The 26148-nt window shown below is 42.0% G+C and overlaps 1 protein-coding gene across 5 annotated transcripts in view; it reads right to left on the bottom strand.

Annotated features, from left to right (window-relative positions):
* The window catches only part of ABTB2 (ankyrin repeat and BTB domain containing 2), a 144756-nt gene that overhangs the window by 37979 nt on the left and 80629 nt on the right, over positions 1-26148 (bottom strand). For all 5 annotated transcript variants that reach the window (XM_051620793.1, XM_051620791.1, XM_051620794.1 and 2 more), the window contains 2 exons: positions 9699-9845; positions 6809-7019 (listed from right to left, as the gene is read on the bottom strand). In XM_051620793.1, coding sequence (XP_051476753.1) covers positions 6809-7019; positions 9699-9798 — 311 coding nt within the window. In that variant the 5' untranslated portion in view covers positions 9799-9845. The remainder of the gene's footprint in view (positions 1-6808; positions 7020-9698; positions 9846-26148) is intronic.

The raw sequence follows: 26148 nt of genomic DNA, 5'->3' as shown, positions 1-26148 counted from the left end.
AATAATCAATGGGAATTTTGCATATGGGTGGGACTGGAATTTGCTCACTGGCACATCTTTCTCTAGTCACCCTATGGACTCAAGGGATACTCTGAGTGCATTTAAGTACTGTTAAACATCAATTTATGATTACAGCATTAATCTCTTTCCAGGCAAGTGACTGGATCAGGATCTTTTTTATGATTCCTGTGTACCAGTTCTCGACTGGTGAGGCAGCTCAGATATTAAGAACACTCAGGACTTATTGCAGACCTTTTCAAAGACACAGCTCACTGAACTAAGTGTATCAAGTTCTGTTCCTGATGTGGCATGGCAACAATGGGATATGGCTGTAAAAGCAAAGAATTCAGACATAAATACATTACATTTTAATTAGGAAAGGCTAGGCCACAAATAAATCTAAAAGACAGACAATGATGTAGCTATTGCACTTCATAAAATTCCATAAACCTGCAGTTAAAAAGAGTAGAGAGGAAAAAAGCCTTATGATAGATCAGTTAAAGTCTGGAAACCTCCATCTGGAGAAAAGATTTGTCCTGAAAAGCCTTAACCAGCTCTGAAAGCAGGTATCCTTCTCACTGATGTTGAGGATGCAGGTCAAGCAACCACAGGTCTCAGCAGCAGGCTCTGCAGGTTATTCCTGGTTTTCCTTCCTTTTCTGCCAGTTGGATGCCCATGCAACAATGAACAAGACTTTCTGGAGACTGTTCACATTAATCACTGGCATGTTAGTATTCTCTTTAGTATGAATTAATATTGTTGTATAAATTTGATCTATGTGACCAAATCACTCTTGATTTCAAGCAATTTTAGAATGAACATTTAGTCGTGTCAGGCATTACCTGAACACAGGGAAAGAAAGGAGCTACCTTTCAGGGAAAGAGCTGAGGGCTCCAATTATTTCTAATGATTTCTAGAGATCATCGAGTAAAAAGGTACTAAGTAAGATCAAAGTAATGCTTTTTCAAAACATGAAATTTAGAAATTGTGATGGGAAGGCCATCTTCATCAGATGGTCACTGGAGATTTAGAAACAGCCATAGCACAGGGGTTGTTCTCTATTTGCATCAACCACTGCAAGGCTCTTGATAGGGAAACTACCCCAGAAGGCTCTTAAAGTAGCTCTGTAGGAAAGTGGATGCACAGACTACTTGGAGATTGTTTTTCTTTCAGCAGAAGTCGATGGCACTTCCCTGATGTATCTGAATTTTATAAAGTATGAAAGATAAAATAAGGTCATCAGGCCACTTCTCTGCTCAATTTGGTCTGAGCATGAGCATTTGAATCGAAAAACAGAATATGCTGAGATGCAAACTTGAGCACCACCAAGTCATGGGATGTTTGGATAGGATTTTGACACTGTATCAGGAACTATTAATTTAGGCCCTTTTGTCTTTTCCACACTTGCCAGAGTAAATTTGGATTATACACCACAAGACAAAAAGATATCAAGTGTTCTAGCTAATAACAATCAAAATCAATAGTGGAAATACTGGCAGGATATAGGATTTGAGGAAACAGCACTCAAAAATAGCATGCAACAATCTTTGTGTCTGGCAGCACCAGATGCATTTTTCATCCTTTCCCAATAAATAATGTTTCAGAGCAGGCATTGCTGGAAATACTCCACAGAGAGAAAGCCCAAGTAGATACCTCACCTCCTGCCCAGCTAATGTGGCACAGGACAGCAGGCACTAGTCCACTGCTCCTGCTTGACCCTATTGAAAAATATGGTTTGTGTGCTTATCCATGGGCCCTGGCATGTGTGAGGTAACAGATGTCATGGGAAGACTCCTGTTAGAAGCAGAAAAAAATGCTAGGCCTCTTTTGAACCTTATAGATAAAAGCAACCACCCAACTGAAAGCAGAATGAGCAGCAGCCTTTCTGAAGGATTTCCTGCGAGAAAAGAGAAACTGAGGGACCCCAGCTTTGTTTACAACCACATCACAAAATAGACTCCTCCAGAGAAGCAGCAAATCTGAGGCAAGTCTCCTAGATGCCTGCACATGGAAAACAGAATGAAGCGTTCTCTTTCCTTGCGAGGTGGCCCCCTGTGTGATTGCAGCTGGCTTCTTGCAGTGTCCACAGCTTTTCCAGCTGAGGAGCTGTGAATTTCCACCAAATTGGCAAGCCTCAAATTTTACTGTTGGCTGCTGACAAACCCTCCATCAGCTCTGGAACTTCACTAGCGTTTTACTGGATTTTCACCCACAGAGTCAGATGGGTACAGTCTGTGTGCTTCTGCTGATGTAAATGGTTTTATACTCGTTGACATTTGGAATGAAATAATGCACCACCAAACTCAGACAATGTGCAAAACTTGGCACAGATAGCTCAGAAAGGTCTGACATGGCTGCATCCATGAGCACTGATGGACAAGCCCTGAACTACTTTTAAAACATTCTACAGATAAACAAGACCAACAATAGGCAAACACAATTTATAGAGGGTTCCTTTTTTAATAGGGTAGCTGGAAGAGGAGGAAGCTCAGCCTACCAGACACACAGATGATCACCAGCTATACAGGGAAGAAGGATTCAGGGTTTTTTGTCTATTCTTAGGTATTAGATCATGCTGACTTTCCTACAATAAATGCTTCATGCACATGGCAACCAAAAAGATAGAGCATGAGAGCAGTCAATGGGGTCTATTTCTAGCTTTAAGGCTAGACCACTATCCTAGCCAAGTCAATTAACGTAGGGCAGACTAGTCCACCCAGATGTAAAATGAGACTATAATATTAACCTTGATTTGTGCTCTATGGAGAGGAGACAAATACTCCCTAAGTATAATTGAGGGAGCCTTTTTGCCTTGACACAATATCAAAAATAAGACAAAAGCTTTATATTTCACTTGGGGAATAGTGGAGAAGGGAGAAAGGAACTTCGTTTACCTTTGGATGGCCCTTCTCAAGTCACAGTACCCCAAACAATCCCAGCAAACATGCTCTGCAACTCTGGGACATGATCTCACACTGCTGAGTGCTCCCAAGTTCAGCCAGCCTGACATAAGCAATGGGAAAAAACCCTGAGCAGACACAGAGCAGAAAGAGAGGAAGTCTCACCCATCTGCTCACTCTTTGGGGTCAAAAAGCACATTGTCTGACCTCTTGCACAATACAGACTATGATCTCTAAGAAACTCAAACTCCATACTGCCCAGTAGAGACACTTCTTTGCAGCAACAAAGACAGATGTGCTCTCTGATGACAAAGACCAGCTCTCAGCCTTTAGGCAGTCAGGTGTATCATTACCCCAGTTAAAGAGCTTGCTCTCACCTCAGGGTCTAATTCTTTTGCCAAAGAACTGCACAAGTGGCACTCTGTATTTACAAAACACTTCCCTCAGGTGGCCTATCTGACACCAAACAGCAGCTGGTTTACTGTCCATGCAGCAAATATGGTCATTTGAAGGTTCCAGGTGGCTCATGGCCTGGCCATGCAGCAAGCAGCTGCATTCATGAAGGGAATGTTTCAAACGTTTTGCTCATGCCACCTGGGTGCTTTCTCTCTAATTCTGCCTCCTCTCCTTCTTCTGCTTCACTGCCTTTACGCGGAGGTAAGCAGAAGAACCAGACATAACCAACTCAAAAACTTTCCAGAGTTGCAACCTACTGGTATCCCAAATAATTCACATGCTGGAGGCCAAAACAGAAAGCTCCTCTATCTGCAGGCTCTAAAGAGATTACTACATCCAACCCATTCCTGCAGGACTCTACAGTTTACCCACCTCAGCTCTGCAGCTGCCAAGGTGTTTAGCATGGATAAGGCTTATAGGAGTTCAAACTGGCTCTGTTCACTGGGGTGCCTTGCATACCTAAGTGCAAGGGTGTATGCTTTCATACCTTGTACAGTTTGCTGCAGGATATGCTCAGAAGCTTGGGTAGGTGTTATAAAGCCCCTTACGACACCCTGCATTAGGCATGGTTTCAGAACTTGAATTCTATGCTTGTCTTTCTTGTTGAAGTACAGTAGAGACCTTCCAGACTCTACAGTGTTATGATTTTCATAGCACTTTGCACTGCAGTGAGACACACAGAAAGCTCACAGACAAGACAAGATGAACAGCAGAGGTTGTCATGTCTCTAGACGTACTGAACAACTGCAGCTCTTTCCACTGAATCAACGTGGCTTGCAGATCTTCCCAAGATCAGATTTTACCAAGTTTGCAACTCTTAACAGCCTCTCTTTGCTACATTTCAGATTGGAGTTCAATACCAACAGACTTACACAGCAGCCTGGAAACTGAAGCACCAGCAAACACAGAATAGGTCAGTGCCATTGTCCTTGTTTGTGACCGAGATTCTCTTCAGTAGAAAACAAGCTGGGGTTGCAGTGCACATCACAAGTATATTCCAGAGAGAGAGCATAAATGCACAAAAGAGCAATGCAGAGTTTGCAGCTGATTTAGCACAGCTCAGGAAAGAATAAAAAAAACAAAACTGGGCTGCACAGCTTTGCCAAGTCACATTAGGTGAATCAGTGGCCTCATCACTCATGCCATGAGTCCAGCATCTCACATGCAGCCTCAACCCTCTCCTCTTAAGCTAGGAAAGAGTAAACCATGTCCTGTATAAAGTGCTGCTAGCAATATTTATCCCACTGGCTATACTGAATAATGTGCAAGGTCAGTACAGTGAGACACATACAAATACACCTTGGAACAAATGACAGGAAGGGTTGGATGTTCTTTTCTGGTATACTAGGCAGTATTAATTTTAATCCCAGGATTCAAAAACTTTTCAAAGCCAATTGTTTAAACTGATGGTCCTCACGTTCTGGGGTTTTTCCCCCCCCTAAAGTCAGGTTTTGCTCCATTCTAATATATCCCCTTTAATTTCCTTTACAGCTAAGTATTGGTCAGAAAAAGATGGTAGAAATTTCCCTTACACCAGCTGTTATAGGATCTAGTGTGGATTTTAAAATAGAATAGAGCTGCAGCCTGCATTCCAAAAAAAACTCCAGTGAACCATGTGAAGAGCATTGTTTGGGAGCAATTGGAGAGATAACTGCACTCCTGATTTAACTGATTTATTATCCTCAGTGTACAAAACAAGTAGCTGCAGTAACATCATTACAGTGGGAGTACTGAAAAGAACAAGAACACAACACAAAACAGAAAGCCTAATCTACATTTCTGATACAAGCTGTTTAGCAGCTTCAGCTGTGCAACTGTGGGAACCAGTGGTACAAATTCATGGACTCTGGCCCCATGAAAACTCATTTTTTTGTACAGTGTGCAAACACAAAAAGCAAAATAAATAATCTTGCACTAGGTAGGGTATTTCATTAAGATTAGAGAGCTCAAAAGTGGTGGTAAATGCAGCTCCAAGAAGCCTTTAGGGCTGCTGAAATCATCTGGCAGGCTTGGTGCAGGCAAACTTAGGTTGGCATGAGGCAGTTGACTTGCAGCATCAGAAATGCACAGACTGAAGGCAGTTCCTAGTTGCTCTCAGACTGCATTGCCTCAATAAAAACTCAAACAGGCTACCCAGCATGGAGCAGAGGAAAAAGCACCATAATCTCCACACATGTAGAAGGGGATAGGAAGAAGAGAGAGAGGACTAACTTCTGTAGGTTTTTTTAGAATGAATTTTAAGAATTAATTATTTGTATGTTACCTTGATTTCAGATCAACTTTAGAAGCTGGGGTCCAGTACAGTAAAGCTCAAGGTGGGAAGAAGAAACCATGTTATTTGCAAAGCTGCAGAGATGTTCTCCTTTCCCTGCTCACCTATCCAACAAGCACTTAGCTTTTTGTTTTGTAAATGTGGCTTCACAACACCTGAACACTATGAAACTTCCCAACCAAGGCTGAAACACTATGAAACTTCCCAAGGCTGCTTTTGGGAAGGGCCAGGATAGAGCTTTTGGCCTGATGTCCTGTAGGCTAAAATAAATCCAAAGAGTAAGCTAACATAACTCCTGAACAGAGGTAATCAGAAACCAGAATTTCCCATTTAGACAAGGCTTCTGAAATAAATACAAAACTGGATATGCATTTCAGTCTGGGGAAACCTAACAAGTCTGGAGAGGTCTCTCTGCAGGTCTCTCAGTCTGCCTTTGAGCTGAGGAGCAGGAGAGCAGGAGCTGCCTGACCTGTCAAGGAACTCAACTTGTGGCCAGGGCTCTGAGAGCTCCTCAGCTCTCCCCTGCCACCAGCCTGTCAGGCAGACTGCCAAGGAGCTGGGCAGGAAGGAAACTGGGGAGGTTTCTAACAGAAAAAACATCCCGCTGGAAAATTTCTGACCCACTCTAATAATGGGCCTACTCTGAGAGTCAGTTGTGATGCTGGCATGAGGTAGGGTGACCCACTGCATTTTCTGTTTAGTTATTGGCTTCCTATATAAATTTCTCTCTATACCAGACACATGGCATCAACTGAAGGATGTTCATAAATCCCTTCAAACCTCTCCCCAGCAAACGACATTGCTTTTCCCAAGAATGATGGCAACTGCTAACTGGCACTATTCAGAAGGTAACATTTTCTTTGGTAAGGTCTTTCCTGCTTTAGGCAACCACATGTGCTTTTGGCAGTGCCTCTAGACAAGCCTTGTTGGCAGTGCACAGGATATGCCTCGCTCGGAAAGATTGCATGCAAGAACAGCTCACTTTCCAGTTCCAATTCCAAGGTTTTGTAAACTTGGCAAGGCTGACAACATAATCTGGCTTGACTGCAGGAATAACTGATGCCTGATAGGTAGCATCCCAGGAAGCTGCCTGAGCTGCCCATGCACATGCGGTTACTCTACAAAAGGAGACCTTTTCAGCCTAACTCCCTGAGGACAAACAGTTGACCAGCCTACATACCGTTCGTTGTTCAGGGTCATTCTTGGAGGGTCAAGGTTGGGGTTCTCCATAGACTCCATCTGAGGACAGCGTAGGAAGTAGTAGAGGGTGTGGAGAGCATCAGGGGACCAGGAGATGGGTTGTTGCTGCCGGGTTTGCCGAATGGGGCTCATTCCTGGGCGGATGGTGTTCAAGCACTGCATGTGGTGCATCGCTCGTGACACCAGGTCACCTGCACAATGAGAAAGAATGCAAAGGCACCTCTTTACTATTCATTCACAGTCCTCTCAAGTACACTTTTTTCAACTAAATAAAATCTCTTCCAGCTAGGAGAAATGTCTTTTGTGAGCACACTCGTTTTTCTTCCACAGAGGCATACGCTGTCCTCAAGCAGCCATTCTGCAGGTTGTTTTATGGGAAATTTACTTTTCTTTCAAATGACAAGTTATTACTTAGAATGAACCTTCTCCCAGTCACCACACAGAACAACAGCTTTACAGTCATTTTCCCACCCTGTTTTACAGTTGTTTTTCTCCTCTTTCTAACCACCTAGACCAGTTTCTAGCCTGCCCACCAAAACTACTGGTATCTTTGTAAAATGTCCATTGCCCAGCCTGGGAGTATAGCTTTCACAAGGTGAAGCCAGTAAACACCAGTACAAACACTTTATTCTCATCACTGGGATCACCACTTTATTATGAGATTGTCCCATTTCTTTCAACTCGGTTCTGACATTCCACACTCCCACTCAGGCACTGGTGGCAAATGAATGAAGTTCAATATAGAAATCCCTTTTCTTAGGGGTCTGCTTCCCTCATTCCCACTTGAGCAGGTTTCTCCAGAATAACAAGACCTGACTCTCTTCTTAGAAAGCCAAACTTTGTGATTGTCTCAAGCTTGCCAGGAATTTGCCTCTGAGGCTTGTAAGAAGCTCAAACCAGGAGCTTTCTGAGCTTTCAGTTCTTCTGGTCTTTGAACCCGAGCCAACCTGCCTCTCTATCAGTGTCCTGGTGAAGGTGAGGAGGCCTGGAAGAAGGCAACCTGTACCACACAGTTTCTTTTCGGAAAGGGTTTCAAGACTGCAGCTTTTTAATGAGTTCACAGTGCAGTGACCACAGGACAGCAGATATGCATCACATAAAGCTGGTCTTTGTGCAATAAGCTTGCTTTGGGCACACCCTGTTTATCCTCCTTTTATTGTGGTGCATTACAAACTCTCAAGAGCTTCGAAGTAAAAGCTTCAGACACTACGTCTTTGAGTAGCGTGACCACCATACCAGTGAGCTGAATGATTACTACAGATTACTATACATAGCTAGGATCTGTTTTTTCCTTGGGAGAATCCTCTGTTGCTTTATGTTTTACAGTCCCCTAAAACTCTCACAGGAAATGTTACTCTATTGTGTCCTACTCTTACAATACTGGGAAAGGATGGAACTGAAATAGTCGCCCCATCTCAAAGCTGGTTCCTGAGAAAGCGCCCTGAACTTAGCCATGCCACACATGGATTGAGTCTCACCTCCCTCTGAATTCTTAGGAAGTTATTATTTGTTCATTTATATCTAACAGCAACACACTGAATTTGCCAAACAACCTCCAGCTGAATCCATGGGGTTCCAGTGTTACACAGCTTAGGGAGGAACCCCTGCAAAGCTCCTGTATGTCTAAACATCACAACGTTATTAGTGGTTCAGATTGACAGAGTATTAAAAAATGCCAGTTTGTGATATAAAGCTGTGTCACTCATTTGTTACACAGCACAGTTTCAGGACCCACTTCAGAATGGAAAAAACACCTTTTAACATCTCTGCCTTTCCACTTCAGTAGCTACTGACTATCCAGGATCTGAACGTTTTATGAGAACATCATTAATCCTCTAGCATTGGTACTAACAGAGAAGCCTCCACAGTTACAGCAGAAATGCATCTGGAATTCAAATTTTCAACTCAGAATAACGTTCCTTCTCCTTTGCACACTCACTCTCTTTATTTTTCTGGCAACGTGCAGCAACATTTAAAAAAAAAAAGAAAAAAAAGTAGGCAACTGTATCAGGAGATCTATTCACTAGATGTAATGACCAAGTTGGCCCAAGTAGGGATGAGGGAAGAGAGAGAGGAAGCAGTATTCAATCTTAGGCCCATGCTACAAATGTTCTCTTGTGTTCCAGGATAAATAGAGGTGTGTTAAAGGAATTTGAAAACCTCAAATTAAGGCAGGTTGCAAAATAAATGGTGAAACCCACAAACTCCTTGCTGGCCCTGACGTTCATTAGCATTCAGGTGGCAGAGACTAAGAAAGTGATGCCAGCAGAAATGTTGCAAGGGAAAAGTAGACCGGGAAAACACAAATCATTTTTGTTTACTTTAAAGGGGCTTTGTGAGTAGTCTAGGAATGGAACATTTCAGTTGGTTAGCATTAAAAAAGAAGGTTTTGAACAAGTTCTTGTTACCGAAGTGCTCTCAGATTTTTTTTTCTCTGCTTTTTGTTTTTTAAGTAACCAAAAAGCTTTTCCTTTTAATATCCTGCACCCTTGACATTTCCACTGCACAAACACTACCAAAGACTCTGCTGTATGAGGGAGGTGCCTCTGCTGCATTCTACAGAGGCACAAGAAAGCCTCCAGAGGCACCTAAGCAAAAGCATCCATCTTTTATTGGCACTAATACCACCACCAAAAGGCTAGAAAAGCCACATCTTATCCACCCCCAAGGTGAATTAAATATGAAGTAGTCCAATAAAACAACGTGATTTTCATAAACGGCACCACAAGACAATTAAACCTTACACAACGTTAGCCAAACACTGCTCACACTGTCAACAAGGGCAACACTCCCACTGACCTCAATAGCAGAGGGACCGGCTCTCCTGCTTTGCTGCAGGAAACCCAAGTTCCATCACACCCAAAACTTACTCAGTTCTGAGATGCTTCCAACGCACGTTGCCAACAGAGACTGCTCTAGAGTTCGGAGCTCCAGCTGGGCATAAGCATCAGCCCGACCATCACTGCACATGGAGCCATCGTTGTATGGGCTGAAGTAGGCAGGCAGGGACAGCACACCTGGGGAGGAGAGCAGACAACAGTCCTGTCACAAGTGACCTGACAGCAGCAGAAAACCAAGTCTCTCTACTCTCAGGAACAATATGGAACTTGAACACGTTGGCACCTTTCGTGGGGGACTTGAGGTCTTTTGAACAGTTCAAATAAAATCAAACAGTGCTGTAAATACTGTTTTGCTGAAACATGAAACTAGGCCTCTAGGGAGTAAAGCTGGATGTTTCTACAGCCTTTAAAAGCTAGAAACAAATTGCAGTGGAGATAAAACTACATGAAAAGCTTTAGAGGAGTCTCTAATATTGTTTAAACAACAACTCAGCTGTGCACACACAGCTTGCTTTTGAACAGCTGTATGCAGATCCTTAGATTTTCAGAGGTGTGGAAGATAACCTCAAGCCCATCTAAGGTAAACGGTTGTTGCAATCTTTGCAACCCTGAAAACAAAACCATGGGCTATGCCAGTTCTTTGAACCTGCCTGCAGTTTCAAATGTGCAGACTGTGGTTTCTACATGTGCAAACCTTTGGATGTGCCAAACTACGCCCACAAGTTTTGAGGTTGACTGTATTTTCATCTCTATAAATGACCCCTCTATGAGAGAGAGAGATTAGAAAGGTAATTATATTGCACACACACATTGACCACACACATGCTCCCGCCATTTTCTTGCACACACAGGCATTAATCATAGAATCATGGAATGATTTGGGTTGGAGGGGACCTTAAAGATCATCTAGTTCCAACTCCCCTGAATGGGGGGGCAGGGCTGGTGGGTGGATGTGGAACAGGCATTCACAGCAACTGAAGAGAACAAAGAATTTGCAAGCAGTCTTGTGTAGTTGTTATTGGGACCCTATCCCACTTTGTGCATATCCCTACAACTCATTTGCATTGCTGGCAAATTAGAGACCATGTGGGTGAATTGGCTGGGAATGGTAGCAAAGCCTGGGGATGCTACAAAAAAAACTGATGTAGGTGGTCTCCAAAAGGGGCACCTCATCCACCTCCTCCCAGTCATCCTTTTCCCCCATTATCTTTAATCTTTATCTTTAGTCAAGCGGGGCAGATCTGCAGCCACAATACAAGTCAGTGCAATATAGAGATCAAAAAATATATAGCCTCCCCTGCTTTCCTCCCAGAAATCCCTTAGTTCAATAGTTTCTCTTAAAACTAGTGAGCTGAGCTTTGTTGGTTTTTGTCCACGATTGCTCTGTGTGGCACAGAGGGGAGAGTGGGAACATGACCTCCAGAGCCAATGTAAGGTGGGGAGCATGGATACATGACTGAGTCTGAGGTAGGTGAGCAGGTCTGCCTCCACTGGTGACACCTTGAGTGGATCTAACAAATCCTGGAATGACACTGCATGCACAGTGCAGGTGGACTCCAAAAAGCCTTTTGCAGTCCACTCAATGTTCTTATACCATTGTTGCCACTGTCTTTTCAGTTGTGTTCAGCTGCTACCATATTTTAAATTATAAATCCATCCCACAATTTCAGTAGCATATCCCAGCCAGATTCTCCATGATGATAGATGAGGACACTTCCAGTCACGACTGCCCATGCTCTTTACCTTGCAGCATCCTATATTTTTGATGTTTTCAACTTTGCCCCATGCAGAGCCATACCAATGTATTTCAGCTTAGACCCACGTTTCCTTCCCACCCTCACCTTCTGACCCGGGTTCTGTCTTAGAAGGGGAGATACTTTATTCCTATTGCAGTGACCTCCTGTCACGTAGGTGCTGTGTATTCTTGTCAAACAAAACCCCACCAGCTGAACAGCAGTGCATTGTGCAAGGGCTTTGTTTCTTTGTCTTGATGTTTTCTTTTGAAATTTTACGCTGAATTGATCTCTCCTACCCTTTTCACATCCTCTTTGCATCCTGCTTGGTGGTCAAGCCAAGGGCTGCATCAAAAACTTCCTGGATATTTGGAGGATAAGGGAATGATTTATCCTGTTGTGCTTCTTCACTATACATCACTGTTAGTTAATGGAGAAAACTCTGCCAATGCCCTCTGTAACCTGAATAATTAGGAAGTCGAGGCTTTAAGAGCTAACCAAAGTGATGCATGCAAACTAGAGGAGCTTGCTTGAAATACACTGCAGCCTCCTATACAGAGCCCTAAGCCACTTCCTTTTCCATGTTAAAGCTATGAAAGGATGTTTTAAGACATATGGATTGAATTTATGGCAGAGGGAGAATGAAAATAGACCGATTTGTCAAAAGTTTCAAATAGAGGCATATAATTCTACAGAGGCAAAACCAGAAAGTAGCAGTTACATTACTTAGGCAGGCAGAGGAGGGGGGGAGGAAAGGGGTACATTTCCTCTGCCAGCCCGTTCCAGTTGGTTCTGTTTTCTAACAAGGAATTAAAAACAAAGATTTATAGAATTATTTAAGTTGGCTCACAAATGAAACAACATTTTCTCAGTTTTTCAGCTAACAGCTTGCCAGGTGCTGTGGGTTAGAGGGAACAGGGATGATTTATTTACTTCTGGAAAAATTACTCATGCCAGATAGTTGCGGACAAGATTCATGTTCTCGTCAGCCTTGGTAGAGCTGAGGAATATCCCTGATGTATGGGAGAGAAATAAGGAAGTTACTGAGACTCTGGCCACGTGCCAAAGCCCGATGATGCCACTGGGGATTTCTCCCTGGGATGGCAACAGGGTGTGATTCAGGCCCTCACTACAAAAGGTTTCATGAAGGCTCCCCACATCTGGCAGGTCTCGATAGGTATGAGCAGGCCTAGGAATGAGAAAACACACACCTCTTGACACTGTCAGTGACTGAATGGGCAGCAAAGTATATATGTGCCCCACAATTATTATAATTTTCGCTTCAGTATGTTTCCAGGAAACGCACAGGGTTGGAAAAGCATCATCTTTGCTCTTCAGATCAGTAATTCAGGCACAAGGACATCGCAGTCAAGCTTTGTCCACTTGTATAATTAGGAACAGGACTCAGTTTTTAATACTAATTAAAAACATCTTGTTTGATAACAACTGCATCGTGATTGCTGCTTGTACCCCAGATGGTGGTACCTGCTCTCCTCCTACCCAAATCAAAAACTTTACAGTCAAAAGGTGTTATACTCATATAAACCATAAAGGCAACTTCTATTCACATGTCTAGCTTTTTGTATTTGTGGCAACACTGCTTTTAATCATAGCTAGCTAAATAAACAAAACTGAAATAAATCAATCCATGTCAAAACACTCTGTTTGAAATCACCTTAAAACTGCCAATTTACTTCTTGACGTTCAAGAACGTGTTTTCCCCACAGAACAGCAATGTGAAACAGCACATAATTACCACACAGGAACGAACCATTCAGGCATGCACACCACTGTTCTTACAATACGTCCTCTGATGTGGGCTCCCTTGTGTTTCCTACACATCCCTGGCTGTATCCTGGTATTCTGGTCACAGTTTTTTTCATTTTTATTTTTTAATTAGCCAAGATTTTAACTATGGGAACCAAACCCAGGTGAAATTAGCGAGAGCCTATTAATTTGAGCGTGGCTTAAATCAGGCCTCAAGAGCACGAGGAACTAAGTCACCTCTCTAAAATGGCATGAGGCAACACCCTGTAGCAGCCCAATAGAAAGCATGTTTGTAGTATTGTGATTAAGGCACAGCTGACTAGCAATTTGTTTCTGATATTTCCACAGCCTTTGAAATAGCAGCTGGAAATAAAGGCATATTTATTCTACCTCAGTTAATTTATGAAACCTGTTCATGGGTAGTGGCTGCCAATGATCTTAAAAGGCAGCCACGACTGGGTGAAATTCCAGTTAGGCAGTTCCTTAAACGCAGATTATTCTGCTTGCCTCAAGATCTTGAAATTGTTGTCTGTAATTCCACGCTTTTTCATAGCAACTGAAAATGTTTCCACAGCCTGAGCTAGGTCCAGGGGAAAGTCTGCTCACACTCTTGGACATCTTTATGCTTTAAGAGATGAAGGAGTTCTGCTGAGAGCTTTGGCTAGAAGGTGGTTCTTCCCATGAGTAGGGCTGTGCAAAACACTGCCCAGCTTGAGGAAACCACACAATCAGGACAGTCCTCAAGGCAAGGCAACTTCTGGAAGGAATCATGGGTCCATCTCTGAATGTCTTCTGATAATTCAGAGGCTGGCATCAAGTTCTGCTCTTTTGATATCAAGGTACAAGCAAACACACACTTCTACCTTGGATTTTATTTTAAGATTTGAATGTTTAAAATCCAGATTTCAAATATTTTTTAAAGTACCCAACTTATCTTCAAACTTCATTCCCTTTGCATGTTATATTCATGCAAAAGGACCAGCCATAATTTTTACCTCGCTGTAATGATTTTCTCTGTGCTCTCTCTACTTTCATCTAAATCCTTCATGTTGGGAGACAACTTCCTAGTGATTAACTCATCAGCCATTTGATGACTTTCAAACACTTACATGATGTCTGGAGGTTAAGATGGGGCCACTGACAAACGGCAAAGAGCCAAGGAGACTTGTCTGGAAAGTACTTGAATTCTGCTTGTCTGGGATTCCTCATGGAAATTGCCCAGGATAGTAACTCTCTTATTTCACAAATGCACTGGCTGTATTCATGCCAGGTTAGGAAAAGAATTAGGACAAGGGTATATACTAGAAACTAATGACACTGAAAAAAATGCCTTTTTTGTGGTGTTTTGTTTCCCCCCCCCCCCCTAATAAGCCTAGTAAAATCTATGAGACAATATAATCTGTATTGATTTCTCCCTTTGGCCAGAATAAAAATATGTTCTCTGGGCCAGGATTGTCTCTATGTCTTGTGTTTGCATTGTACCTAAAGCAGTGGCCATTGTTACTTATCACTACCATAAATTCCAATGAGCACAAAAGGAAACAAGTATCTCTTCGGCAAAACTGACCAGAAGCAAAAGCCCTCAAGATAATTTGGGAATGTAAGCATACATTAGAAATTGTTTCTAAAATCCCCCAGTACTGCAAAAAGCCACTTATGTGAAATCAAAACTGCTGTAAATATGCTACAAAAATGTACTAGGAAAATAAGGAAGAAAAACTATCCTCAGTCTCCAGCATCAGCATACTTTTGCAACGCTTGGCTTGTCATAAATTCCATAAGAAACATTCTGTGAGGTGAGAATGAGAGCTGATCCCAGGGAACTGAGCTGTGATTTAGAAGGCCAAAATTTTGAAGGGAGATGGTGATGACCTGACTATGCCGCAGTGAACAGCCAAATCCCTCTGACTTCAGTGGACCTGGTAAAAACCACATCAACTGCAGTTACAGTTCCCAAACGGGGATCTGGCAGTGACATCAAAATAGCCATCACCTTGCACAGAGTCCTGTAATTCTTCATGGCAAGGAGCATTCAAAGCTCTCCTTGTTTTTTGTTTCCCATCCTACCAAGCAACACAATGTCATGTGGGTCCCTCTTGCCAATCAATTCACTATCTAAAATTAATGCCAGTTTCTGGAGTTGTTTTCTTCTTGCTGAACTACCACTGCTAGGAAAGCTCAACACTCCTTTGTTTTATGAAATGAGAGAGGATCATTCTGACAGAATATAAACAAACACTCCCCATCTCTCCAAAACCAGGCAACCGAAGTGTTTCTGATAGACCTCACTCAAATCTAAACACATCAGGCTCTATAATTAAATACAGTCATGCTATAGATTGTGAGAAAGACTTGTGATCAGGAAACAATGCATATAATTGCTAACATATAGGAAAATAACGTGGCTTTTGCTGTAAGGCAGGGAGGCATCTCTTTCAGTTTGTCTTTGTCAGCAGTAAAAAAAATCAAACACAGTTGCTTGTATCTGCATCCACATTAAACAGTAATTCTGTAATTGAACACAGGAGGACAAGTAGAAGAAGGAGGAGCTTCAAGCAGAGAGAAAAGATCTTTAACTCTTCTGCAAGTGCTCAACTGAATCTCTCCATCAAAGGGCTGCTATCCTAATCAGACACTCCTGGACAGATCTGTTTGATTCACACAGTTCTCACGTGGGCTTCTTGCTCTTGGTCCCACTGCTTGTAGAGACAATGTCCCCTTCCAGTTATCCAAGTACAGTTTGCCTGGACTTCAGGAATGTTATCAGAGATGCATTGTCTTGAAGCATGCAGTCTGGTCCTTCATGTAGCTCACTGTTAGCAGGTACTACTCGACTGAAGCATCACAACATCCCAAAAGAGAGTTTTAAAGCACTCTCAAAATCCACTACCCCTTCTCTGGGCTGCAGGTCACTGCAGCACCTCATGGCCCAAAAGGACAGCTTCTGCAACGTGATGGAGCTGTCACACTACCCTCTGTCTGCACCACCACGGGAAGACGGGGCACACTCAAATGCTTCCTTACTCCTCGGTAACTAACTGTGCCCTGCCCTGTCTTCATCCCACACTTGGAAATGTTTGACATACTCTGCCTCACTTTCACTAAGAAAATAGTGGAATTGGGCTGGAAGTTGAAGGGGAGAAGCTAGAAGTATGTGTAAGAACTATTATATCTTAATCCAGCTGTGATATACACAATTGCAAATGACTATAAATGTAAGAGAAAGGCCTTGGTTTTGTACCCACACTCAGTATTTACTGAGTCATTAACCCCACTTCCATATCCCTGTGGTCTTCTGGACAACCACTACCCTGGCTTGGCTCCAAGGGCTTAATTGAGCGTAAGTTTAAGGGAACACATTGTTGGCTTGTATTTTAAGGACTGCCAAATAACATAGCAAATTTTGTCTTAGGCAGCAGCATACTTTGTAAGATTAAAGGTATCAGTGCTTTTAGGAGATGGTTATTGTCCTCATTTCCATCTCCTAGATGGAGAAACACAGACAAAAGAAGGAGAGGCAATCACGAAGCTTGTACATCAGGACCTTCGTGAAATCCAGATCTCCCAGTTCAGAATCCCTGTGCCATTAGATCTTGCCTGTATGGAACTGGCCAACACAGAACCAATACTCTCACAGCCTGGATCCACAGATTTGAAATAAATGGCAGGACTGCAAGGCTATAGCCTAGGTTTGCAGAACTATGTTGCCTATTTTATGTCACAATAAAAGAACTTTGACAATATGATCTGTAAACATAAACTGTAAACACTTTGTAATAGTGTGACTACAACTACTTTTGAACAGGAGTGTGTGTGCCAGCTTGACAACAAGTACATCCCTAAAACTAGGCTGATCCATTACAATTTTGCACACATGGCTTTCAAGGCACTGGATCTTCTATACGGGGTGCAGGGACAGGCCAAGTCTCACACCAGACTGGTAGGTTGAGAGATAAAAGCACCTACGTTTCTAGGACTCTTATTTTCAGGATCCAGTAAGGCCCATTAAGGAGCAAACCCCGTATATATCAATGGCAAAAGCAGTGAGAAAGTTTCATGAGGCATGGTATAAATAGACTATGAACACTGTGAAAGAAATACAAAACCAGAATCCTGTGCCAATAAATTATTCTGAGTCCAACAGACAAAAGACTTAGCAGGAACTAGTAGTGTAAATCGCAACCAGTTTACTTAATCTCAGTGTCCCAGATGACTACCTGGAAAATGGGGATATTGCTTCATTCCCATTAAGGACAGTCTGACAGAAGCAGTGTTCTTGCTTCATTTCTCATTCTCAACCTTACTCTTTCATGCTACTCAACACCTCAGCAGTGTCCCCATTTCCTTTATGTGTCAACAGTGCATTTTTTTGTCCCTTAGCAACAGTTCATCTTTCTTTTACAAAGCCCTTTCACCTTGAACAAGCCCAAAGCTCTCCAAGGCAGAGTTACTTCTGAGATGAAAGGACTCAACTGTTACAGTTCCACCTCAGAAGAGCTTATGGTACAAGAAGAGGAGCTTATGATACAAGCTTTACCCAACTGAGAGGGTTAAGAAAGGCAAAATTAATTTGAGCCTAATAAAGATTCTGATGTGGGTACAATATTGGGATAGTTACTCTGACAAATAAAGCAAATGTATAATAAATTTATAAAGAAACAATACATATACACACAATAAACAATGTGTGAAAGTTTAAAAAACAAACCTTATTAAAAAAAGAGAGAGATAAAACAGGCAAACAATGGCAACTCCAGAAACTCAAAGTCATTTAGCAGCATTACTGTGGGGATTAGAAAGTTTAGGGAGAGAGGTTTTTATCACTTTCCCTGTTCCCTTGGAATTCTTTAGAAGTCTCCAATTTAGGTGCTTTTACAGTAAAACCAGTTTTATTTGGAGTAATCAGTGTTATTGCAGCAACTGCAGGCACAAGCTAGAGCCCTCATACCCTCTACAATACCCTCTTCTAATCCCTTCCTTATTGTTCACTGTCCTTCCTGAAATATGGTCTTTGAATCATGCCCAGCTCTCCAGATGTGGTCTGACTAAGCTCTTTGTACACGCCATAATGACCTCTCTTTACTTGCCTTCAATTCTTCTATTTATACATCCCATGATCTGTATGCTTGCCAAACACAAAGAGGATAGTAAATTTATATCCTCTGTCACTCCCAGTTCCTTTTCTTAGGGAATGCTGAGATGGAGATTCTGACCAGGGCAGTACTCCAGAATAATCCCATACAATCTCTTGAGATATTCCAGAGCAATCTTTTCAAAGAGTTTACTTCACATGACCCCTCTGCCTATCAACTTCTTTGCACAGGTGAGCCCTTGGCCTGATAAAATCTACCCTGGTTGGACTCTCCTGGCTGTAGTAAACACGTCATTAAAATAGAATTTTAGAAACTGTGGTCATTTAATAATAAACATTAAGACTGCAATTACATCCATGAATGACTTAAAATATCAGGGCATCCCAAGAGCTGTTTATTGTGTGCTTACTTTAAAAAAGCCATGAGGAAATAAGAACTCAGCAGTAACCAAACTACTTCAGAAGGACTGGTCTTTTTTAGACAACCCAAGGATTTTCTCCATTGACTGTCAGCAGCACCAACCCTCTGATGCACAGCTGCACAGTTTGGATTTTGTCAGAGTGGAATATGCATCCATCACTTAATGTAAGATTGGAACTTTATCTACGTGAAACACAGCACAGTCCTGAGCTCATGAAGTCTGACCTCAAGAGGGCAAGGTTTGGAGTCTCACTAGGATGATCACATGCACACCATGCCCACAGACCAAAATAATTCAGGTTTTGAGTCATAGGCCAGACAGCACAAAACTTAAGGTGGGTGTAGCCTGGGTAGTTCACAAGAAAAACAACACAGAATATTGTAGGTTTGATACCTAGGGTTTAATCTCCACTATTACTGCCAGTGTAGCTACAGTAAATTGCTCACAGCAGTATTTACATGCATGAGTAGTTCATGAATCACAAGCTTTGTCATTTTTACCCCAAAACTGCCTGGAGCCCAATATTACCTTTACTGAGCATGAGGTTTTGAGACAAGTATAAACACAAACCCTCAACCTACAGATAACAATGTTGGTGTCTGACCTGCCACTAGACAGGGTTTACTGTCTATGAGTACCTCAGAATACAAACTATTTCTCTTTTAATTTTTATTTCCTCAAACACACCCTTGGACGAATTTAGCAGGTTTTTTTCTCCACAATACAGCCAATTGGTCTCTTGGTAACAACAGCATTTTGCAACTTTCTGCTTCCTCACATCAAAGCATCCTGGAGATCTTGTCAACAATGACCAATTGTCTAGAGACTTGAGGAATTCCACTTACTCACTAGCTGCTGAATTTTGCCTCTACCTTTGCAACACCTTAGCTTATTGCTCACACCATGTGTGGTCCCTAAAGGATCATTTTATACCATCTACATTCATGCTAGGCTCTTTTCCATGCTGTGTGGCTACTTGCTCTGGCTTCCATCACATCTTTTACTCTATACTTTGGTATCTGCATTCTTCTTTCTTGTTCCTCCTTTCCCCTACTCACCATCATCATCCTTGCACTCTTCCTGGGATTCAGCCCTTCAAGGCTCAACATCAGTTACAAACAAGAGTAGATACAGTATCTGTATTTGAATGTACCCTTCAGGGGTAGCAAAACTACAAGAATTTGGCAAGATTTGGAAAGCTAGCAGAGAAAAAACAACCCGACAACTCCACTACAAGGCTCTGGCCTGTCCTTCACATTGCACAAGTGCCAAATGCATTTCAAAGTCTCTTGGTTGTAGCCATTTATAGTTTGTATAAAAAGCATAACTTCTACACTTCCATTAGAGCCCTAAATATAACTGCCCTAAGCAAGTATTCCCTTTTCAAACAGTACCTCTTTGAATTTTGTTTTCAAAAGAATGCTGTTGCCACTATATTATTTATAGACCTTTACATTAAGATGGAAATAGTTGGTCAGGAAACTACTTGGATTAATGGACCCCCAGCATTGCTTTATAACTCTAAATAGCTGAGTAAAAAAAACCCAAAACAACACAGGTTGTCTGTATTTTTCTTCTAGAACAGCATATTTTTTGCATAAGCATAAAAAGCAGCAACATTTTACAGTGCTCAGACTGGATGGCTACAATTCTTTGAAGAATCGGGAAACACTACCACATGTTTCAGCTTTTTAACATGGCATCTGTATAGAGGATGATTTTTAAACAAGAAGAATATGTTGTGATATCTTTATTACACCCTGGCACCGTATCTGTAATGGATTCAGCTATTCAACCAAATTGATTTTGTCACTGTGCCTATCTTCTTAAAGCTCTCTTGCACGTGAGTTTCCAATTACACCATTTCATTGCACGCAATTATTTTCTTGACACTTGGAGTAATTATTTGTAGAGCTGACCTCCTTCAGGTGAGACGATGAAACAATGAGGAAAATCACCTTATGGCAGAAGTGAAAAGGGAAGTATTTTTCAAAGCAAGGCAAGTTCTCATTGCTTTAAAATACTGTGCAAACACAGGGACACTGAGAAGAGAAATAATACTGTGTAGATCAGAGAGCAAGCACATGTGAACAGAAGAGCTTTAGCAAGAAACACTGCCAGCACTCCAAATACCACAGTGGTTGTTCTCACAGGCAATAAGCAAAAATAACATTGTGATTTTCTGGCACCTGCCATTTCTTCCAGAGACATAACCAAAATAATTTTCTTTAAATGTTATGGAACTCTTACTGCTAACTGCAAAAGAAAGTGGCTTTTCTTGCACTTTTTGCCAGAAGAGCAGCTCGGTCCTGTCCCCAGCACTGCTGGAAATTCTGCAGGACCTGAGGGGTAGGAAACAAACTCCAGAGTGCCTACCTGCTTACCTGCAGCCTGTTCTTCTAATAACTTCCAAAATCAGAAAGCCATTTATCTTTCAAGTAATCCCAGATGATACTTTGCTAAAATAACTTATCAGAGTCAGGGGCTATTCAAAGAGCAGGATCACAGCAACCTAATTACTAGAGAAGATGACCTGAGGAAGGACACAAACTGCACACAAAAAAGCAGGCAGCTGTTACCATCTTGCACTCCTCTCTCCCTTTTCAGTGAGCATCCATTTCTAACACTGAACAAGCCTGCTCCTACATGTGAAGATCTTCCTATGGCAGCAACTGACACACTGGTGGTGAAGATTACAGGGGATCTTCCTACAGGAAAATAGAAAACTAGCTCTCATAGGAAGATCCTTTCATTGATTACGAATAACATAGCTGGAAAAGCTTTTTAAAAATAAATGATCATAGCATTACCTCTGTCTATAAAAGTTCTGCAGTCATTAGGCTATAAGATAAAATTAGTATTTTTTTATTTTGTTGGTTCTCTGCTGAACCCAGACTATATTGCTCTACACTGCAATTCTCTCTCTGATGGCAACGTACAGCATCTCTAGTGCTGTGCAGCAGAGCAGCACAGCATGGAAGTACTTGAAAAGCAAAGGTCCATACCACATAAATAATCCCATACCACATAAGTAATCACTTTTTGGATCCAGCTGTTTGTATGCAACCACTATAGCCTAGTAACACTAACAGCTTCAACTACTGCCAAGAAAAAATGTCTTAGAAAGCTTTTAAAATTTGTCACGGAGGAAAGCAAAAGCTAGAATGATGGCAGATGCAGATTTGGGGAGGCTCAACTATCTAAGAATTTTTGTCCCCTCAAATGGCACTCTATTCCTTTCACCAAATTACTGAAGGGTAAGAGACTCTTCTGTTAAAACAGGACAAGCTGGTAAAGGCTACAACTAGACTGCACTGCAGCTCTGTTTAGGGAATTTTAAAATGCAGATAGGAGTAAAGATTGGAATTGGAAATAGGACATATCACTCGGATTTGAAACCCAGGTTCTCCGCAACATAGACTTACTTGGAATTGAAATTGTACTTGAGACACACCTTTTTCCCCCAAAAGAAATACAAAAGGAATATGGAAGGGAAAGGAGCACACAGGAGACTCAGAGAGGCTGGAAATAGATACATGGAAGAAGGATGATGGGAAAGGAACAGGAAGTAAACCCCAAACATTCCCTGATGAAAGAATTAATGACAGAATGGGAGAGCACTGGCAAACAGTCCAGTAAGCAAGAGCCACTTCTGCTTCCTTGTCTTGGAAAGGTTTTATTTTTCCTAGAAATTTTCAGGGTCTTGAGGAATACCATCTGTATCCTTTTAACCTCCAATATAATTTGTCTCCCTTCCCCTCACCTTAGTCCCTGAAAAGTGACATAATAAACAAAGTGTGATCCAGCAGAGCTGGACATGCCCCTTCCTAACACCACTGGAACCTAATGCCACTGTAGCTATCTGGGCAAAGTCATTTAGTTTCCACGTGTGCCTTAGCAGGCTAATTTCAAGATATAGTTACAAAGTTAAAGGAATACATTTTTTAATTCTGTTCTTTGAAACCTGAAGACACTCGGTTTTGTTTTGGTTTTGCTCTTTTGCAGTTCTTCATGACAGAATAATCAAACACGAACAGAAAAATGCTGTGGTCTCCTAACTACCTAATTTCTTCAGATCCTCTTCACCTTCCTGCCCTGTTCTTACTAATAAATCACCAATTTACTGTTAGGGCCCTGCAGGCCCAACCACTGCTTCTTCATCTCAGTAGGAGCCAAATGATGATTGAGATGCCAATATATTAGGCTGGCCTGATTCAAAGAGGGATAAGGAACAAAGCATTTGTGCAGAGCAAAGATAAATGAATATAAATCAAGTGCTGAGCCATTTTCTGTGATGGATTAGCACCTTTCTTTGACCTAATAATGTCAAGGGGTCTCCATGCTGACAGCAACTAATGTGGAAATCTCTCTGCTGTGTAAAGCCAGCAGGAGTCCTGAGCTCCAGCTCACTGTTACTCTGTATTTTGCTGGGTGTCTCACCCAGGTGTAAGCATTCCATCTCCTTCAGCTCACCTTCAGAAAGGTCACTACAGCACAAACAAACTATCTCTAGAGTAAAGGAGAGGCTTTTCTTCCACTCCTTCTTCAAGTTTCTCCCTATATACCATTTTTACCAGTAAACCAGCAGGTCACAGATAGTACTAACCTAGCCAAGGGCTGGATGGAAAAGCTTTCTCAGTACCTGGTGATGATGCTAGAGTGTAACTCTACACAAAGCCAGCAGCAAAAGGCAGATATTTCAATCAAATCTGGCAACTGCAGGTTTTTTTCACCAAAAACAGAAGATAGCAAAAAAATGGGTATGTACAGAGAAAAATTCAGTGGGAGTCAAGCCCAAAGCTCTCAATTTTGGCCATATGCAGTAGCTAGAGCTGTAATACCTAGTATTTAAAGACCCATTGTGTTACAGAAAGGCGGCAAAAGGTGCAGCTTTTGAGAGTCGGAAATATATCTAAGTCCTGCAGCTACCACTGCCTCTGTTATTCCCATTTCTCAGATGTAAGAGTTGTGTATTCTTTTTTTTACCATTTTGGACAAGTAAAAGAGGAACATTTGTCCTGTGTTTGTGTTGCAACACGTGCCCCCATGTCATGTCTTAGATGAGGTGCCTGGACACTTGAGTCAGTAAAAACAAGGTTTTTTGCTGTTCTCATGGGTCATTGTGGATCTGCAGTGTAAACACCCAGGGATAATCAAATGACAGCTCCCCCATCAACCTGCCCCACAGGTGACTGGCACTTGTCTAACCTGTTATCTTTGTCTGGAGACTGAATCACCTCTCAACCTCTCTGAAGAGCTGACCTGATGAAAGATCATCCTAATACTATGCTTCAGGCGAGACTGCAACCATGTCTCCACATCACCCATTCCATGCAGACTGACACAGATAAGAGGTAGTATTCTCAAAGAGACCAGGACATTAAAAATGAGCTGAAGGCTTGGTATTCTCATTACCACCTACCTTGTTTTAAACTTCCTTTCAGCTACGTCCAAGTATGAGAGCAGCTGTGCCCCTGCCCCTCTGCTTTTACCCTGAGCTTTGCGTTCCTAGCCTCTGCTTTTGTCAGAATTGGCATTTGTGCAGCTGTATCATAAGATGCTTTAGCAAACAGAGGGATGTCTTTTTTTTTTTTTTGTACTGCCCTCCTCTCTCAGTAGGCTTAGCTTTGGTCACATCAATTCCTTGCCTTAGCATAAACACTGTATAAACATATAAATGCAGGCATAAAAGGGGCAGGGGCAAAAGGAGATGGATGAGACTGCAGCAACGCCTACTTAGTTCAGCTGCCACAAAAATCACTCCCTTATATTGCCACCATGTCTTGTAGAAATAATTGCTGAAATATTGAAAATCATAAATTAAGTAGGATCCCTTAAATTAATCTCTTCTGCTTTTAAGAGAAAATAGCAAGATTTACTTTTAGAAATTAGTAGAAAACTTATCCATAGTTTTGGCATTCTGAGACAAACTGAAATTGCCAAGTGGAAGAAGTTGTTTATAAGAAAAGAAACAGAGAACTGGACATGGTTCCAGAAAATTTATTATGATCTACCTGATTCTAGCCAAAAACATTACATCAGCCTAGATAGCCTGAGAACTGGAACAATATTATTCTGAAATTAGCAAGTTGCTTGATACAATCAGGCAGGGAGAAATGGTTCTGCAGGAGTTCAGGGTCTCTCCTTAGCCTGGGTCTGCTATGGACTATGAGCAAGGCTGCTTCTCTGCCTCTAAACTTCCTACCTGTAATCAGAAATAAACACATTTCTTCTCTTTACTCCCAAGGTTGGTTTTCGGTTGCTTAGTTTTTCAGGTGGTTGGTTTGGGGGGGAGGGTAACAGTGTCTGTTTTTATAATGTCTTAAGATTCTTAGGAGAGGGAGCACCTCTAACACTTCCAGAATTTGTTATTCTCAGATGTGAGCTTTCTTGGTTTGCGCTTCAAGATGGGTGAAGACAAGGCAGCTCCAGTCCAAAAGCCATTGGTGCTGATGACAAGTGAGACTTAGAATTCCTCAGCACACTGGCACTATACCTGTGGTGGCGCTGTGTTTAAAAAAGGAAAACACAACACAAGCAAAAAGGCCAGCTGATGCTTGTTTTCAAGATCATAATTGGAGAACACTTTTTCAATATTTAGACAATTTCATTCCAAAATAAAACACAGGACTGGTCTAGTTACAGTATGACAGCTTGTCTAACAATGTTCTCTTCCCCTACCAATGCAATCAAAGCATGCACGTTTCTGACTTCAGCTGGAGGGTGCTTTCTCTCATTTAGCACAACTGATAAATTACCTATTTTATGAGAGTCTAAGAAGCCAAGACTCATAAACTCAGTGACGGAGCTGGCACAACACCATTAATTCTGAAGCAGTGTTATGGATGCCTTTTATCTTGAGGTATCTAAAAATCTTCTTATATATTAAACGAGGTGAGTTCATAGGGAGTGCTTCCTGGAAAAAGGAAATACAGTCATTGCTGGGGTGAAAGGAAAACAAAAACCAGCAGCTGCCCACACACAGCAGTGCTGCCCTTCCAGTTAAGAAAGGAGAACTACTGTCCTGCAGACATACAAAATGTTTGGCTGTTTGTATGAACTGATTTGGGGAATGCTGAGAAGTCAGGGCTGGACTAGTGCATTTAGGAAGTCCAAAAACCACCCAGTGCCACAGCTCATTAAAGCTCCAGCCTCCTCAAGATTCCTCCTCTCTGTTTCCTCACAAAAACGGCCACAGAGAAGTGGGATCCATGGAAGAGCCTATGCTCGATGCCACAGTACTTGTGCTGGGGCAGTCAGCGCCTCTATGGACAGGACAGGAGGCTTGGCTGCCACATGGAGACAGCCCATCACCACCACCACCAAAGTGTATTGAGCATTTCCTGAGGGTCTTAGCATTGCCCTGAAAAGCTTAGGAGAGAGCAATTATTTCAGACTCTCACCAGCTAGGCAGATGTTGCTATAGTGTTTCAGTCCCTGAGGACATAATCTGAAGCCTACTCTTG

This window comes from Apus apus, chromosome 5 (assembly GCF_020740795.1).
Source record: "Apus apus isolate bApuApu2 chromosome 5, bApuApu2.pri.cur, whole genome shotgun sequence".
Classification (NCBI taxonomy): Eukaryota; Metazoa; Chordata; class Aves; order Apodiformes; family Apodidae; genus Apus; species Apus apus.
This window is presented reverse-complemented; position numbering and strand designations above follow the sequence as displayed.